The 19,007-nt window shown below is 35.4% G+C and overlaps 1 protein-coding gene across 1 annotated transcript in view; it reads right to left on the minus strand.

Annotated features, from left to right (window-relative positions):
• LOC121382958 (WD repeat-containing protein 11-like) overlaps window positions 1-18,791 on the minus strand; it is a 40,466-nt gene extending 21,675 nt beyond the window's left edge. The window contains exons 1-14 of the mRNA XM_041512649.1: window positions 18,664-18,791; window positions 14,348-14,417; window positions 14,195-14,236; window positions 12,614-12,767; window positions 11,833-12,006; window positions 10,930-11,031; window positions 10,437-10,551; window positions 9,494-9,677; window positions 7,968-8,091; window positions 7,260-7,447; window positions 5,189-5,513; window positions 3,480-3,564; window positions 2,586-2,692; window positions 1,620-1,692 (exon numbers count right to left, since the gene is read on the minus strand). Coding sequence (XP_041368583.1) covers window positions 1,620-1,692; window positions 2,586-2,692; window positions 3,480-3,564; window positions 5,189-5,513; window positions 7,260-7,447; window positions 7,968-8,091; window positions 9,494-9,677; window positions 10,437-10,551; window positions 10,930-11,031; window positions 11,833-12,006; window positions 12,614-12,767; window positions 14,195-14,236; window positions 14,348-14,417; window positions 18,664-18,728 — 1,808 coding nt within the window. The 5' untranslated portion in view covers window positions 18,729-18,791. The remainder of the gene's footprint in view (window positions 1-1,619; window positions 1,693-2,585; window positions 2,693-3,479; window positions 3,565-5,188; window positions 5,514-7,259; window positions 7,448-7,967; window positions 8,092-9,493; window positions 9,678-10,436; window positions 10,552-10,929; window positions 11,032-11,832; window positions 12,007-12,613; window positions 12,768-14,194; window positions 14,237-14,347; window positions 14,418-18,663) is intronic.
• Between the last annotated feature and the right edge of the window lie 216 nt (window positions 18,792-19,007).

A 19,007-nucleotide genomic window follows, 5' to 3' on the forward strand; every position in this document is an offset into this window, starting at 1 on the left:
CTTTTATCTTCTACAACAGGTCTTACTTAAGGTGTGATATCTGCAATGATTCAAATGGTCTTTTATCTTCTATAACAGGTCTTACTTAAGGTGTGATATCTGCATTGATTCTAATGGTCTTTTATCTTCTATAACAGGTCTTACTTAAGGTGTGATATCTGCATTGATTCTAATGGTCTTTTATCTTCTATAACAGGTCTTACTTAAGGTGTGATATCTGCATTGATTCTAATGGTCTTTTATCTTCTATAATAGGTCTTACTTAAGGTGTGATATCTGCATTGATTCTAATGGTCTTTTATCTTCTATAACAGGTCTTACTTAAGGTGTGATATCTGCATTGATTCTAATGGTCTTTTATCTTCTACAACAGGTCTTACTTAAGGTGTGATATCTGCAATGATTCTAATGGTCTTTTATCTTCTATAACAGGTCTTACTTAAGGTGTGATATCTGCATTGATTCTAATGGTCTTTTATCTTCTATAACAGGTCTTACTTAAGGTGTGATATCTGCATTGATTCTAATGGTCTTTTATCTTCTATAATAGGTCTTACTTAAGGTGTGATATCTGCATTGATTCTAATGGTCTTTTATCTTCTATAATAGGTCTTACTTAAGGTGTGATATCTGCAACGATTCTAATGGTCTTTTATCTTCTATAACAGGTCTTACTTAAGGTGTGATATCTGCATTGATTCTAATGGTCTTTTATCTTCTATAATAGGTCTTACTTAAGGTGTGATATCTGCATTGATTCTAATGGTCTTTTATCTTCTATAACAGGTCTTACTTAAGGTGTGATATCTGCATTGATTCTAATGGTCTTTTATCTTCTACAACAGGTCTTACTTAAGGTGTGATATCTGCAATGATTCTAATGGTCTTTTATCTTCTATAACAGGTCTTACTTAAGGTGTGATATCTGCATTGATTCTAATGGTCTTTTATCTTCTATAACAGGTCTTACTTAAGGTGTGATATCTGCATTGATTCTAATGGTCTTTTATCTTCTATAATAGGTCTTACTTAAGGTGTGATATCTGCATTGATTCTAATGGTCTTTTATCTTCTATAATAGGTCTTACTTTAGGTGTGATATCTGCATTGATTCTAATGGTCTTTTATCTTCTATAATAGGTCTTACTTAAGGTGTGATATCTGCAACGATTCTAATGGTCTTTTATCTTCTATAACAGGTCTTACTTAAGGTGTGATATCTGCATTGATTCTAATGGTCTTTTATCTTCTATAATAGATCTTACTTTAGGTGTGATATCTGCATTGATTCTAATGGTCTTTTATCTTCTATAACAGGTCTTACTTTAGGTGTGATATCTGCAACGATTCTAATGGTCTTTTATCTTCTATAACAGGTCTTACTTAAGGTGTGATATCTGCATTGATTCTAATGGTATTTTATCTTCTATAACAGGTCTTACTTAAGGTGTGATATCTGCAACGATTCTAATGGTCTTTTATCTTCTATAACAGGTCTTACTTAAGGTGTGATATCTGCAACGATTCTAATGGTCTTTTATCTTCTATAACAGGTCTTACTTTAGGTGTGATATCTGCATTGATTCTAATGGTGTTTTATCTTCTTTAATAGGTCTTACTTTAGGTGTGATATCTGCATTGATTCTAATGGCGACTCTTCCTCTCGGTGTAATCTGATATGAGTTACCTTCCCTGAAATACAGGAATACTAATTAAAGAAAGAAATGTTTTATTTAATGACGCACTCAACACATTTTATTTACGGTTATATGGCATCAGACATATGTTAAGGACTACTCAGATATTGAGAGAGGAAACCCGCTGTGGCCACTTCATGAGCTACTTTTTTTTATTAGCAGCAAGGGATCTTTTATATGCAACAATGCACAGACAGGATAGTACATACCATGGTCTTTGTTACACCAGTTGTGGAGCACTAGCTGGAACGAGAAATAGCCTAATGGGGCCACCGACGGTGATCGATCCCAGACCGACCGTGCATTAAGTGAACGCTTTACCACTGGGCTACATCCCACCCCCGAACACTAATTAGTTCATTCAGTCATTTTCTACATAGAAAATTATAACATTACACTGAGCAGAAACCAACTTGGTGATAATATTTTTGAGTAAAATAAAATTATTAGAATTTTTTAAAGCTTGAATGTCAACTGTCCATCCAGTAACATTATTTACTAAAACAAAACAGAAAAACACAACAGTTTAAAAGTTAAAAGTTTCTTTTGTTTAATGACCTCACAAAGATATTTGATTAAAGCAATTTTTTTAGCATTCGACCAAAATAGTACATCGTCTCAAAGGCCTGTTCTATACGTATAGGATCAGATAAATTTTCAAATACAGTGAAACCCCTCTAAACTGGACACCCTTGGAACCAAGACAAATGTCTGGTTTTAAGAGGGAATCCGGTTTACACAGGTTAAGTTCTGTCCTGGTTTTTAAAAAGGGACTCTGTGAAACATCCGGTTATGAGAGAATACCGGTTTACAGAGGGTTCAGTCTTGAGAGGTTTCACTGTAGCTATCATATTTGATAGTATTATTGTAATACAACATAATTATTACCTGAGAGGATGTCTACATGACTGAACTCATTTTTGACAAGTCCACTGGGTCCAGGGTTTGGGTAGGCGTATGACAGAAACGTTTTTAATCCACACCATTCAATACCCCTGCAAGACAAGTACAATCTAACAGATACTTAGTCACAAAATCCTCGATTGCTTCCAAGCTGACAATACTAGATTTGCTAAACCTTGAAAACAAGAAACCTTGAAATGAATATTTTTATATTATCATATAAGATCTTAAATTTCCAGTGCAATCAAAGTATATGATATTTTTCAGATCACATACTTTAAGAATCTGACAACTTTGCAAATTAGATGTAAATTAATCAAGGTCACGGCACTAGGTTTATTGACATTTAAGCAAACGTACTATGGTGACACTCCATAATTGATGTATGCATTCATAGTCATCAAATAAAAACATTTCAATAGCAACTTTACATTGAAAACTGCCCAGCATTCAAAAAACAAAAAACGTTAACCACTAGTTTATTTTCATGTAAGGATATCCAAAATGACGTCATTCAAGTTTGACGTCATTTCCATTCAAAAAGACACTGTGTCACATATTCTTATGTCATTTGAATATCGGGTAATGGCTGACTGGAATTAAAGTAAACGGTTTACAAAAACATGTTGTATTAAGCTTGAGATTATATGACAAAGAGATTATTACCCTTGTGTGTTTCGGTATTGTCATTATCATATATTAGGAACAAAAATAATGTATTATGCTCGCATAATACAATTTTTGTTCCTAATATATGACATCGACGATACAGAAAAACACTCTCAGACTGGTAATAACCTCTATGTACGAAATGTATGGTTTTAAGGTATATATATCCCAAATACAACTTATCCTGACTCCCCAAAAAACAAGTATTACCTGACCATAGAAGAGTGGATGCTGAATTCCCTGTCTACCTGGCCACTAGCCACATTCACTGTCTGGATGGCACCAGAAAATGTACCTGAAAAGTAATTCAAATTCAAAACACTTGAAACATCATTTTATTTAGTAAGCTGTTCATTTTTTAATAATTAATTAAAAGCTCATACCTTCAGAAGGAAATACAATATAGTAAATTACATCTGTTCACAGAAATTAAGTTAACTTTTTAACATGAACTGAATATAAACAATTTAGTAATGTATTTATTTACATATTAATGAATAACAGGCGATAGGATTTCAAATTTCACGGAAAACACTTATTCGGTTCCGTGCCTTGTGAACATGGGAACCAATTGGAAACTGTTTTTAGGTTCTGTGAAAACAAGTCATTTTTAATACCACTGAGTTAAATTATCACAAAAATCTGTACAAAATGAAACATTTTCAAACTCAATATTAAGTTGATTTTCAACAGCCCTCTCCATTATATGCACGCTGTTGTGATTTTGACAGTTAAATAAAAACAATAGTTTAGGCCTGCATCATTTCCTCCCATAATGAAACCACAGGAAATAGTGGGGCCTATTCGACTGCCACCTTCAGTACTCAAGAACATGCATGACGTCGACTTCAGTGACAGTAGTCAGAAGGTTAAATGGTTGCTACAAAATTATATTTGAATTTAAATACTAATAACTATTTCTGACCCCTTATATTTAAGAGATACACTACAAATAATTAGTGCCAGTGATTTGGGTTCAAATGTTTAACGTGTTTGATTTGAGCGCGTGTTGGAACTCGGATTTGGGTTAACCTGAACCAGAACACTGAGAAGGTCGGTTAACACAATAATCCAAATCTGGTCTCGTGATTGTGTCAAACACACACTCATGTGTGGTATCAGAAAAATAATTTAAATTAATTATGTATATAATTAATTATTATTTTAGTTCCGTGATTTTACTGGCACGGTACCGGAAACGATTGTTACCGTGAAATCCGAATGCATGATAATATTATGTATATCAACCATATGGACTTTTAAATGTATCTAAATGTTCATAAAGCTCCATAACAAGATTTAACTCTTATTGTAAACTGACTAGAGTGTGTTCTGTATTGTGATTTGTTAATTACATTCTTTTTCCAGGATCAAATGAAAATAACACCTGGAAAGCTACTGACGTCATTAGAAAGTGACGTCATTAGCAATTGGAACAGGCGAAGTTGATGATTCAAGGGTCTACAGTTAGACTGTAGCCAGGTATTTTTTTTCAAGAAATGCCAAATAAACCATTAGTTAGTTCTGTAGAAAAACGATTCAGATTCACAATGGACATAACCATATGGAGTTTTTAGATTTGCGGGTGTTATAGTCCATAAGATGCCTGCAAGTGTTTCATTTTTGACCTCAGGCTAACGCCTTCGGTCAAAAATGACATTTGAGGAATCAAACAGACAATATAACACCTGCAAATGTAAAAACTCCATATGGTTATCTCCTAATTCTTTTTTCAAAACAAATTAATACAGATTTGTGCATATTTTGACCAATATATTGTACAGTATTGTAGTAGTTTAATAGTAACATCATTTTGTTTAGCTTATTACTATGAACACATACACTGGAACAAAGAACATTCAAAACAAAACCTTTGATTTCTAAAATCGTAGATTGGGAAAAAAATCTTTAATTCTCACCTAATGCCAGTCTAGGCTCATAGATAGTCCAGTTCTTGTTTGTCAAAGGTGGACACATGCGTATGCATGTGATGTAAGTATGTACCCCTTGCAGCAGACCAGTCATTATGAACTTCAGCTGCACACTGTGACCTTTGACATCTGACCTCAGACCACCCATGACAGGAAGTTGTGATGGGCCAATCATATCAGTGAGGACCATCTTGGGATAAGGTATGCCGGTAATGACTGGAAACTCATTCTTTCCCGAGGTTACGTTCTGCACTGCACTAGGCAGAGTAGCACCAGGTGTAAACAATGGCGAGTTAATGCTCTGCTGGGAAGACTGAAAATTAATTTTTAAATCAAAAAGAAATGAAAGGAATATTTGTTTATTAATGATAACTCAGCACATTATAAACTACATCTATCTGAAACCTAATACAATGAAACTCCTCTAAACCGGACACCCTAGGAACCAAGTAAAAAGTCTGGTTTTAAGAGGTATCCAGTTTAGAGAGGTTCTCTTCCATATTGATATTTAAAAAGGGGCAGACAAAAACATCCAGTTTTGAGGGAATTCCAGTTTTAAGAGGGCCCAGTTTTGAGAGGTTTCACTGTATAAGATTATTTCGACAAATGGTAAAGTATAAGAAAGGAAACCCATTGTTGCCACATAGGCTACACCTCCCAAATAGCAGCAAGGAATATTTTATACATGCTTTCCCACAGACAGGAATGCACATACCAAGCCTTTGGTATATCAGTCACGGTGCACTGGTTAGGATGGGACAAAATCCACTTGACCCACTGAGGGCAACCGATCCTACAACCCACTGCACATCAGACAGGCACCCTACTACTAACGTAAGTGCATCCTGCCCCAAATAAAAAGGATTACCTCATGACAAAATAGTTGCAATAAATTACTCGTATAATAGATAGAAAGAAAGAAATGTTTTATTTAACGACGCCCTCAAAACATTTTATTTAAGGTTATATGGCATCAGACATATGGTTACAGACCACACAGATTGTGAGAGGAAACCCGCTGTCGCCACTACATGGGCTACTCTTTCCGATTATCTTTTATCTGCGCTTCCCACAGGCAGGATAACACAAACCATGGCCCTTATTGAACCAGCTATGGATCACTGGTCGGTGCAAGTGGTTTACACCTACCCATTGAGCATTGCGGAGCACTCACTCAGGGTTTGGAGTCGTATCTGGATTAAAAATCCCATGCCTCGACTGGGATCCGAATCCAGTACCTACCAGCCTGTTGACCGATGGCCTAACCACGACGCCACCGAGGCCGGTCGTATAATAAATAGAATGCAGAAACTGAAATACATGCAATTATTTATAAAAGTTTCAATGTTACTTGTTTTTTTAATTTGATTTGTCCTTCAAATACTGGTGCAACATAAAACCATGCAAAGTTTTTACATGCATTCTTCCAGACAGGAGGGTGGGATTTAGCTCAGTTGGTTGAGTGCTCGGTTGAGGTGCTTGCATCGTAGGATCGAACCACCTCAATGGATCCATTCAACTGATTGTTTTTTTCTCGTTCCAACCAGTGCACCACAACTGGTCAACGGCCGTGGAATGTGGTTTCCTGTCTGTGGGAAAGTGCTTATAAAAGATCCCTTGCTGCATTAAGAAAAATGTAGCAGGTTTCCTCTGATGACTACGTGTCAGAAATACCAAATGTTTGACATACAATAGCTGATGATTAATTAATCAATGTGCTCTAGTGGTGTTGTTAAACAAAACAAACTTTACTTTCTTCCATAGACGGGACAGTGTATACCATGGTCTTTGACACACCATTAATAAAGATCATTAAATACACTCAATAAAATATGAGCTATCAGCCTTAACAAGGAAAGGCGAATGACAACTCCTGCTCCCCTCCACCCTTGCCTGGAAAGTTTTACGAGAGCTGCATATTGCTCACCTTGCAATAAAAAATTTAACAAATTTCATTTGAAACTGTGTACGATTGCTCACCTTGCATCATTTTAACATTTAAGGAGAGTGATCTTCAGCTTGCCTTAATTTTACTCATGATGAAAACTGAGCTAGTTACCTTGACATCAACAGTTTTCATCTCCCAGAAGATAACTCGACTGTCACTCATAACAAGACCAATGGTCCTTTCTGAAACCGGTGACACTGTGAATCCATAGACGCGGTTGTGTCTTGTCACTCGGAGTGGGTCAGTCTGCGACCTCAGGTCATAGGCCACGTCCATCGACACTGTGGGTGGTGTATCATCTGAAAATTAAAGTAAAAAAAAAAAATCAGCTGTTTGTAAAATTCCCTTAAAGGGTCATGATCAGTTTGCTAGGTGTGCAAAATGTCTATCATACACTGATTGTTTCATTTTGACACAACAGACATCAAAAAAGTGTGGTTTATTTATAATGTATAAAAATATTGCCAGGAAATGTAACACCTAGATTGCAACCATCAAATTTTCCTTGCGATTTTCATTTCAGGTATATTAAAACTACCATACCACAATATGAAAACAAAACATGTTTTAGGTTACACACCACCATTAATTACTCCATGCAGTTCAATATAATTTGTATGTCAGAATATATTCTATGAAAAATACAAGTCTGTCCAGAGGGTCATGTGACTACTAATTTTTAGGAGTACTCTCGACTGACAAGTACCGTTTAAAACAAAATCAACATAGGTCGACCGCAACATTTTTCAATTAATGGCCCCCATATGGTATCGTATGCACATAGACAACATATAGACTGTGCACATGGCAAGTACTCACCAAAGGCACCAGTACCTTCTGAAGCCGGTGTACACAAGTTGTTGGACTTTCTGCGTATTCGAACAGATATACTGCCACTTTCATGAAGACACATTAGCACATCTCTTTGCCAACAAGGAAGAACCTAAAAGAAAACAGAAAAAATACTGTATAATGCTGCTGTCTGAGTGCTGTTATCAAACAACAGAGTGTGTTTCTCAGTGAACTAACACTTTTATATGCCTTGTTCTACAATAAATATAGAACAGAAAATTCAAAAACCTTAGATACAGATGATAAACATTAAATTTAAATAGTCAACATTAACAACTGACAAAAAGATGTCACAAAATATCTTGAATACCCGAAAGATGCTCTACCACCAGACATATATTCAATGGGGTTATTTTCACTGACATACAAATTTAGAAAAACCTAAGTTTCACCTTATTTCAATAAACGTTTAATCACGATTGTGCTTGTACATCTTTAGTATCATGAACAATCTCTATTGGTGCAGGAAGGGGATGTAATTTAGTCATATAGGTCTAATCTGAGGTGCAATGGGTCGAAAGATAGATTGCTCTTGCTGGAACTGTTGGATTTTCCCCCATCATAATGGGGCACACAGTTTAACTATGTTTGCTAAGTGTCCCGGGCATGGATTAAGGCCTTATATACTGTGTTACTGTGAAAAAGATAATTGGTGTAGTGACATTACATCTTCCCAATGAGCCATTATAAATCACTCGGGGTCTGAACCACATAAATGTACATGCAGAATGTGCCATATTTTTAAGAAAGAAAGAAAGAAAGAAATGTTTTATTTAACGACGCATTCAACACATTTTATTGACGGTTATTTGGCGTCAGACATATGGTTAAGGACCATACCGATATTGAGAGAGGAAACCCGCTGTCGCCACTTCATGGGCTACTCTTTTCGATTAACAGCAAGGGATCTTTTATATGCACCATCCCACAGACAGGGTAGTACATACCATGGCCTTTGATATACCAGTCGTGGTGCACTGGCTAATTTTTAAGAAAGCGCCCTCATTAGTTTAGCTAGAGTAGACCATAAGGGAGGATCCAGGATCTTGTAAATAGGGACACAAAATTCTAAATAAGCTGATCTCCCAACAGAAATGAGATCTGAAGGCATGCTCCTCAGATAAGTTAGAAATAAAGATGCTCAGAAACATGTTTTTAGTGTTGTATATTGTGGATGATGAATTTTAAAAAAAAGAAGACAAGACCACTTTGGATCTGCCAATGTAGACCCTATATTATGCTAACATGATTCTTTTAAATTTACTGGAACACAGGGAAAGGGTAGAATGAGGGAAAATACAAGGTGAAAAGGTTTCAGGCCAGCTCATTTTGCCCGCAAATCTATACCGTTTCTGCTCGAATTCAAGGATTTATTCCAGCACTGAGGACAGCAGTTCGTCCCTTGTCTGACCCACTGTGTCTTGTACATTTATCAATTTACCTGAACAAAGGGAGACGATGTCTTACCTGAACAAAGGGAGACAATGTCTTACCTGAACAAAGGGAGACGATGTCTTGTCGAGTGAGACCATGCCCACGGTCTGGTTGATCTCCAGGTCTAGAATCAACATCTCTCTCGGGTACAGCAGAATTATGTGGTGGCGGCAGGACGGGTGAAACGACAGCTGCAGACATTCGCTCACTGCAACAGTCTCTTCTTCAGTCTGGACTGGCTTGCTGAAGTCAAAAAATAACATGCGTAAGCTAAGAATAAAGAATCAAGTCACAGGCATCAAAATAAGCAAATACAAAATACAGATCTTGCATATTATTATGAATTTGTCAACTTTAGGCTACAATTTCCAGTATTTTTCTTCATAGATGGAGTAATCCTTTGTTACTTCATTTATATCACTATTCTCATTGTTGTGACATTTTTATCATATTTGAATAAAACACAACTACATGTATGTGTATGTGCTGTTTTGGGTTTTTTTTAAATCACATGTTGTTCACATCGGAGTACCATTCTTGACTTTATTGGTATGGTAATCTGAATAAACATTTTCAACTAACTTTGATGTCTGTCAACACAGAATGCACTGTACCAAAATACTAAAATAATAAACAATAAAAGCAAATAATTTGCTCTATTTAAACTTCTCAGAAGCTGCAAACCATAACACAGTTTTACATAACAAGAATGTATTTGATTATCAGATACAGTGAAACTCCTCTAAACCGGACACACTCGTCACCAAGTAAAAAGTCCGGTTTTAATAGGTATCCGGTTTAGAGAGGTTCTCTTCTGTACAAATATTTAAAAAGGAGACACGAAAAATGTCCAGTTTTTGAGGGAATTCTGGTGAACTAAGGGTCCAATTTTGAGAGGTTTCACTGTATAATTAGACTCAAATGTAAATACTGATTGAATGAATTAAAAGAAACATTCAGAATATTAGTGTGGACAGAAAATCATGAACATTATTATAATACCTGGGTTTACTTTCACCCACAAGAATGCGACTCATTCTCTGAGCCAAATTCTTTGATGATGCCTTTCTCTCCAAATTGTTCGCACTAGTGTTGTGGTTAGCCGAGTTTCCTCCAGCTGTATTTTTAAAAATAAAAATAACCTATACATACATTAAGAATAATACACAAAACACAACAAAAAATAAATATTGTAAAGTATTTAAATTAAATGAAAACATAAGCTCCAGATAATTTTATATCTCAAGTACCGGTACATGATAAACGAAGATAAAAAATTTTTTTAATTATTTTCACTAATACATTTGTAACAGTTGTCTAACCTTATTAATAATAATAATAAAAAGAAAGAAAAAAAGTATTGAAATAAAACAATGTACAAGATAAAGTAGTTATCTTGATTTGTTGTTAAAATTCACAATTATAGCTATGTATCTAAAGCCATTTTAATTGTTCAATTTGAATTATAAAATATATTTTGTCTCAGATCTTTTACCATGACTAGAAGGGCTGAAGATGTAATACTTCTTCCCATTGCTGGATGGGGTTTTATTTATCATGAAGTCATCAATAAATACAATGCAGTCTTGACCTAGAACTGAAAAGGAAAACAAAATAAAAATTATTATTTCATCTGATAAACACTTAATGGTAAATAAAACATTATTATATTATTTTTAACATAAATAATTACATTGTTACAAAAATATATTTTTATTTTAAAAAACCCCAATAAAACATAATACAGTACTGTCAAACCTGTGTAAAGTAATCACCAAAAGAAGGACCAAAAGATGGTATATTAAGAGAGGTGACTGTTTAATACAGGTCAGTGGATACTACATTAGATGATTTAGAAGAATAAAGAGATAGTTTCTTAAGACAGGTGACTGTTTAATACAGGTCAGAGGGTACCACATTAGATGATTTAGAAGAATAAAGAGATAGTTTCTTAAGACAGGTGACTGTTTAATACAGGTCAGTGGGTACCACATTAGATGATTTAGAAGAATAAAGAGATAGCCTCTTAAAACAGGTGACTGCCTAAGTGAGCAGGTTTGTTTCAATTTATTTTAATGCCTATATCCAATTAAGGTTCAAGCATGTTGTTCTGGGCACACACACCTCAGCTATCTGGGCTGTCTGTCCATCTGTGGTTAAGCCATCAGACTTAAGGCTGGTAGGTACAGGGTTCGCACCCCAGTACCGGCTCCCACCCAGAGCGAGTTTTAACGACTCGGTAGGTGTAAGGCCACTACACCCTCTTCTCCCTCACTAACAACTAACCCACTGTCCTGTACAGACAGCCCAGATAGTTGCGGTGTGTGCCCGGGACAGCATGCTTGAACCGTAGTTAGATATAAGCACGAAAATAAGTTGAAAAGCAAAATTGACCTACAGACAACATTTCTAGAGTTGAAACGATCAAATGAAAATGAAATCAATGTTTCGGTGTATGTTTTCTTCCACAGCCGTGTGCCAGTGTCCGCATTCCACAGGATTAGGGAGTAAGGAGGATGCAATGCAACTAGTAAATCTCTTGATGCATCCTGCTGTCCAAGCCAATCCATATCTGAAAAACATAATAATAAATAATGTTCAAGGTTTTTGTGGTGCAAAAGATAAAAATGCATGTGGATAAAAATGCTGGGGAAAAAATATTTGGGTCTCAAAAGTGGTGGATCTAGACTTGTTTGCAAATGAGCATCTACTTGGCAGATTTATTTTTAAATGTTTTACAGACTTCCATCAAATTTATTATTCCACTGATTTAAGACACTAGATCATGTATGTACTAGTCCCTAAGGAACGTAGTCACTTTTAACTTTATAGATTGTTGCAGTAATTACTTTTTTTGTTATACAGTGAAACCCTTGGATCAAGACAAATGTCTGGGTTTAAGACGGATCTGGTCTGGGTTTAAGACGGATCTGGTTTAGAGAGGTTAAGTTCTGTCAAGGTTTTTAGAAAGGGACTCTGTAAAAAGTCCGGTTTTGAGGGAATTCCAATTTACAGAGGGTCTTGTCTTCACTGTATATAGGGCCTACATGGCTTATTTCGTCTTTCATCATAATATTTTGCCACAAACGGAGGATGAAATGCCTAAGACTCCTAACCTTATCTGCGGCTGAGTAATTATCCTTCTGAACATATCAAAGGTGTAGCTAACAGACAGGTACCTTGCACTGGCTTATTCCCATCTGAAAACTCAGCTCGTGCATGACCTTGTGAAACGTCCCACGCGATTATGTTACCACTGGCATCGGCCGAGGCCAGTCGCAGACAATATGGGCTGTTCACATCATGGTGGTAGTCCTCTTTGGCCCATTTGATCTAAAATTCATAATATACATGTGTAATGAACAGTTTATATTTAAACCTCGACTAATATTGACTGAAAATTGATTGACTGAAAACATTTTATTGCAAACTTAGTAAGCCCTCTCCTAATATATGTAGTATTGGTATAAAGGCCTCCTTCTGGCAATAGCTAGTGGGAATTTCCCTATTAGCTCAGTTGGTAGAGCGCTGGACTCTCGTACTAAGAGTCTGTAGTTCGAATCCCCTCAAATCACTACTAATATTAACAGTTGTGGTAATATAAGCTACCTGCTTTTCATAGAACAAAACAGAAGACCAGAAATTCTAAAAGCACAGAAAATTCCAAAAATCTAAACAAATAAATATTACAGGTTATGTCACAAATACATTACAATATTATACATCATTATAAAGACTTGCAAAAAACTGCATATCCATGTAATGTAGCTAAATCAATATATTGAAAAGTACAGGCCTCTGAAAATTGCAAGAATAATCATTTCGTTCGTGCATTACTCACGCAAATTTAATTTTGTGTAACCTATTTTTTGTTCACACAGAATCTGGAGCACCATGTACTTGAATATATTCAACGGGTTACACAAAAAGGAAAGTGGTTACCTCATAGGCCTGAAAGTATGGAGAATTAAAAGTGTGATGCATAAAATAAATGTTTCTTGTGTTGATTTTAAAAACAGAAATGGTTGACAATACTAAAGAGCTATACCTAATTACAGGTACAGATACATTACAATAACCCATTATAAAAACTTTTGAAAAACTGCAGATTCTTGTGATGTAGCTAAATCAATATACTGCAAATTACAGAGAATTTAAAGTGCGATGCATAAAATAGACTGTTGACTGAACAGAAGTGGTTGAAAAAACTATGGGGCCGTTCAAAAATTACCTAACACTATTTTTGTCAAAATTAAGACAGTCTCCCTCCCCCCTGTAACACTCTGTAACACTGGACCATACACACCCCAAAATATTATGTAAAGCTTGGAGACCCCTCACTCACAAATAAGTCATGCGAAGGGTGAAATATAATTTTAACGTAGTCTTGCAATTTGGGTAAGTGCAGATATGCATTTCAATTAGATTTATAACCCTTATAGTGTCGAGATATATGTCTAGCTATAACTACCTATGTTAAACATTGTCACTGTGACAGAGCGTTTATGAAGTTTTTTAAATGTTATTTAGTAATAAAAAAATATTAAAAAGTGTGTTAAGTAAAGCTATTAAATACACCCACCCACACCCTACAACGCCACATAACATTTGGACCTACACCCATCCCCTTGAGCGTTACGTCTTATTTTAATGGTCCCTAATGAGATATATTTACATGTACAAGAACATGCATGCTGAACTCCATCACCTCAAAATACATTTGATTTAATAGTTTTTAACACGATATATGTATACTTCACCTTAATAACATTAGCTTTGTGCTTGTGTAGTACTTGGATCACCTAAAATTAGAAGACATAATAATATAACACTTTGATTTTGAAGTTGTTCTGGGTAAAATACATAATATCTTAGTCAAATAAACACTGTTACATATACAGTAATACACTTACCTGAACAGTAACTGGGTCAACAACACTGACAAAATTTTGACTTCCATAAGCAAACAGTCCTTGCCATCCCCTAAGGAAAAATATAACATGTTATCAATATCATGTCATTATAAACATGTTTTTGTCCTATTATTACTTATTTCAAACTCATTACTGATAGTAGAATTTGGATAAAATGTTTGTGAATGTCAAAAAACAGCAGTTTCAACCAGGCAGTCACTAGTGCATCCCATTATTGCATCATCAACTATTTATTTTCTTGCTGCAAAAAAACTTACTGAGAACACAAAACCCCATGTTGCTCTTTTTATATCCACAATTGGTGTCATTAAAATAATAATTGTTTTAATGTGTCCACAAATTTGTCTATTCTAGTGAACACAATAGATGAATGGTCATTATAATTCAAATCCTTGTAAGATCTCACGTCCATTTAATTTCTAACCAATAGACCTCTTTCACATTCCCATTGCGCATGTGCGCAAAGAGTACCATCCCTTGCCGAATTGGACGTTATCGAGGCTATATACAAATTGGGGGGCATGATCGACAGTTGTCATGAGCGTCATGAGTAGCTTCGTAGGAGCTGTGAATCTCTTGCGACTAACGTACAGATGTTAAAATGGCTGCGAAAAACGGTCTACTAAAGTTTACATTGGAATGGCTTAAGACCAAAAGCAGTGAAACATTAACTTAGACAAAGTCTCTAGAGCCGCCCATGGGCGGATCCAGGAAATATTTTTAGGGGGGGACCAAAAAAGAAGGGCACATTGACTCGTCAAAAGGGCACCTTACGGTACTACAAGTTTTGATATTTACAATTAATATGAATTCCTACAGTTCTACGTCATAATATACTAGCAATAATGAAGTAAATTGGCGTCACTCGCGTTAGAACCTCAATGGGGCCCCATTGAGACTCAATAACACAGACACATATCTGCAAGCTTGCGCATGTACACGAAAATCTTGATTTCATTTATCTACAATATAATTATTGTTTACTTAAAAAAAAAAAAATTCTACAAACAAAAAGGGCACTTGGACATTTTGAGGGCACTTGAACAATTTTTGGGGGGGACGCGTCCCCCTGGTCCCCCCCCCCTTGGATCCGCCCATGCCGCCTGTCAAGGGTATTTTAACAACACAAAATTAAAAGATTCATACAATAATGTTTAATTCTCCACATGTATCAGTATTTAAAATTTAATAAAATATGCCTCCCTTCCCCCTAAAAAACCAACAAAACCCCTAACTCACATAGACCTTTATCACAGCTCTATTTTTTCCCTTATCGTTTCATTAAAAAAAGATAGTCGTACAACTACTAATCAATGTTACAACTTCACTTGAAATATTATCTGATATTTATAATTTTTTTAAACATATATGAGCCGACACACGCGAAAACCTACAACTTAGAATGACGCCAGAAACCGAGTAAACGCGGCTCAAAGTTTGTCATCACATGTAAACGCGGAAGTAAAAGTTGACATGCTGTTGGCATTGTTTGTTTTTAAGAATTAAGAAGATGACATCTTCTTCTTTACATGAAGATCAGTTTGAAGTAAACATATATCTGTATGTACAATAGTGTTTGGTTACTATTTTGTATTTTGTACTTGAGAACATTGGTTGAGATCGTTAGCGATACCATCAGTACTTTGATACACATTTACAAGCATAGGGACAAGTTCTCTATATCGATATGGTATGCAAGTATCACACATTTTTATAACGTACATGATTATATATAAAATAAAGTGCAGCAACCTTTCCAGAGTGGTAGACCCATGCAACCCGATACGATTCTAATTTGATGTTTGGTCTAACTTATGAATATTGTATATAACTTTTGTTGCGAAATATACATTAACAAGTTGCATTAAGTTGTGGTGTGCTTGTAAAATGGCCTGGTCACAGAGCCACGACAAGAAACCGTTAGTTTTTAGTCGTACCAATGTATTTATAATAAATGATACATGGCATATTTCTCATACAAACAGGATAGCATACACGACGTCCTTTGATGGGTCATTGGTTGGGACGGGAAATAATCAAGGAGGATCAAACTTTCAGCAAATGGAACCTCAGACAGACGTTCTTGCTACATTATCCTGGTCACTTGGGGACAATTAAGGACTTTTAGATGTAAAATCCGATTTTTTTTCTTCATTTGAGCAGAACCCTCAATCCTGCGTGGGGGGATCGTCTGTTCCCCCCCCCCCCCCAATGACCATTCTAAGGTCGGTAGCAACCGAGAAGTCGGAGGGACTATAGCCTCACTTTTATAAACCAGGTTTAAAATATGGCTTTTGCCCCCTCACCTCCTCTACAGATTGTGCCCCCTCCCCTCACCCAACTCCAGATATCGTTCCTACTGTCTTGATTGTAATGTTTTATATACCATAGCTCAAATTATATATGTATCATTTAATTTTATTCCAAATACCGAACAAAATTTAAAATAACTTGGTGAAAAGAAATCCCGACAAGAATCCTGAATAATCTGTATAATGCTTTATAAATATTTAAATCATGTTAAATACAATAAATATCTGCATATATAAATACACGCGTGCATACATTAATTTTATTTCAGCCCATATCCGATATTTATTGCATATGAATCCGAACCAATGGTTTGTCGGGCATTACCAAATATTTTTTATTTTGTGATAAGCAATAATTCACAAATGTCTCCAATAAGTCTTGTTGGATGTCGACAGAATTTTCGAGTTCCCTACTGACAGAATAATTAATCATGGAGATATTCACATTCCTATTGTGTGGCCTCCCATTGTCTATGCCCCCTACTTGTCCACAGGTCTATTTTTGCAAGATCTCGCGTGAGTTTGCGGTTTGCATCCTCGAGTTACCCTGCAAAGGGGACATGCGCAGTGAAATGTGAAAGAGGTCTATTGTGTAATCAAAAGTTGATCAGTTGGTGCAAACCAATTATAAATGATTATCGATAATGAAATGCCTACCAATTTCCAACACTTTCTCAAACTCCATTAGTAGATGACATTTTCTCTACAGTTGAGAATTGCTGTTTTATTTACACTTTGACTTACGTTTTCACAAAATGCACATAAAACTAAAACTTTTCATTAAATATTTTCAAAACAGCTTTTCTTTTGTAAGTCAAAACAAGGGTGCGAAGAGTGACTGTCATCGTCCTTGGAACCCAGATATCTCAGCCCGGATATTTTGTGAGAAATTGATAGACATGGAAATGGAAGACGCAGACATGGAGCAAGCACCTGTTTTTATTTCTGGTTCAAAATTATTTAATTTTTAAGAGTCCTAATTACAGTATTTATTATTAGAGAACCGTCAAAATTGCATCCAATTTTCTTTCAATTTTTTGGCTTGACACTCATAAATTATACAATTGGTATTATTTAAAATGTCCAGAATTCTATTTGATTCCAATTAAGTCAGACGCTGTATCTACAACAAGCATGCTTGAACATTTATTTGATATACCGGTAAGCATGTTAATTCCCAACATTTGACCTGACAGTCTTTTGTGGACATACATATTGATATACATACTTTGGCGCATCATTTTGTAAAATAGCAGAATACTTATGTTTTTCTATGGTACAAGATTCAGTGTTATAAGATAACGTTGTTAACATTTTGGGGCCAGTAACTTTGACTATAAACACTGTAAACACTAGATTTACACTCAACTTGTTAAAAATACAATCTGTGTTCTAACTTTCTTTATTTTCTTCAGTTGTATTGTAGGCATTGTGTTCCTCTTGAATCTGTTCCATATCATCCCCAAACTATTCGGGGTGGATACCTATTTCTCAATTGAAAATTTCTATTAGCATTCCAATGTTAAATGTATATTCATAAATTCCTATGCGAGTAAAGCGCACTAATGAAATTAGAGGTAGGTTAACGTAGATTTAATAGAGCTAATTTAAGGTAATTGACCAATCTGAAGTTAGTATTTTCAAACTCATTGTAGTTAACCTGCTGCTGCCATTCCATGGGTTACTCTTTTCAATCAATCAGCAGCAAGGGATCTTTTATATGCACCATTTCACACTTAGAGCCATTGACAGGATAGTGCATACCACTGGCTGAAACAAGAAATAGCCCAGTGGGCAAATTAAAATGAATCAATGAATGGGTGATACCAACCTATGATAAGTGCCTGTGTTGTTTGTAGACTGACCCTATTAGTATCATTAATTGTGATCATCATTCATTCATTGTGTTCACTTTTTCAATCAGGCCCATCATCGGCTTCATGACATCTTATCTAACATAAACACGTTTCATTGCAAACTTACCAGTCACATGCACCTTTGTTTTGGGCATGCAGGGATCCAGTAATTGTCTTTGGAAAGAGTTTCATTACTATGAGGTGCTGATAAATAATAAACTTCAAACAGACATATCGAACAAGGAAGGAGTGCAATAATTTTATGACAGAACTCAAGACTAGTGAAATCGATAAAAATCATTATTAATCATAAATATAATTTAATAAAGTATTTTATTATAGAACAAACTATTGTGAGTGTATAATATGTAATTATTCTATGGAATTATGTTTGCAAGAACATGTGTGAAAATAAGAATAAAATTATATTTAAATTATTTATCGGTTAGTTTGCCTATTAATAGCAGACGG

Source organism: Gigantopelta aegis, chromosome 10 (genome assembly GCF_016097555.1).
Source record: "Gigantopelta aegis isolate Gae_Host chromosome 10, Gae_host_genome, whole genome shotgun sequence".
Lineage (NCBI taxonomy): Eukaryota > Metazoa > Mollusca > Gastropoda > Neomphalida > Peltospiridae > Gigantopelta > Gigantopelta aegis.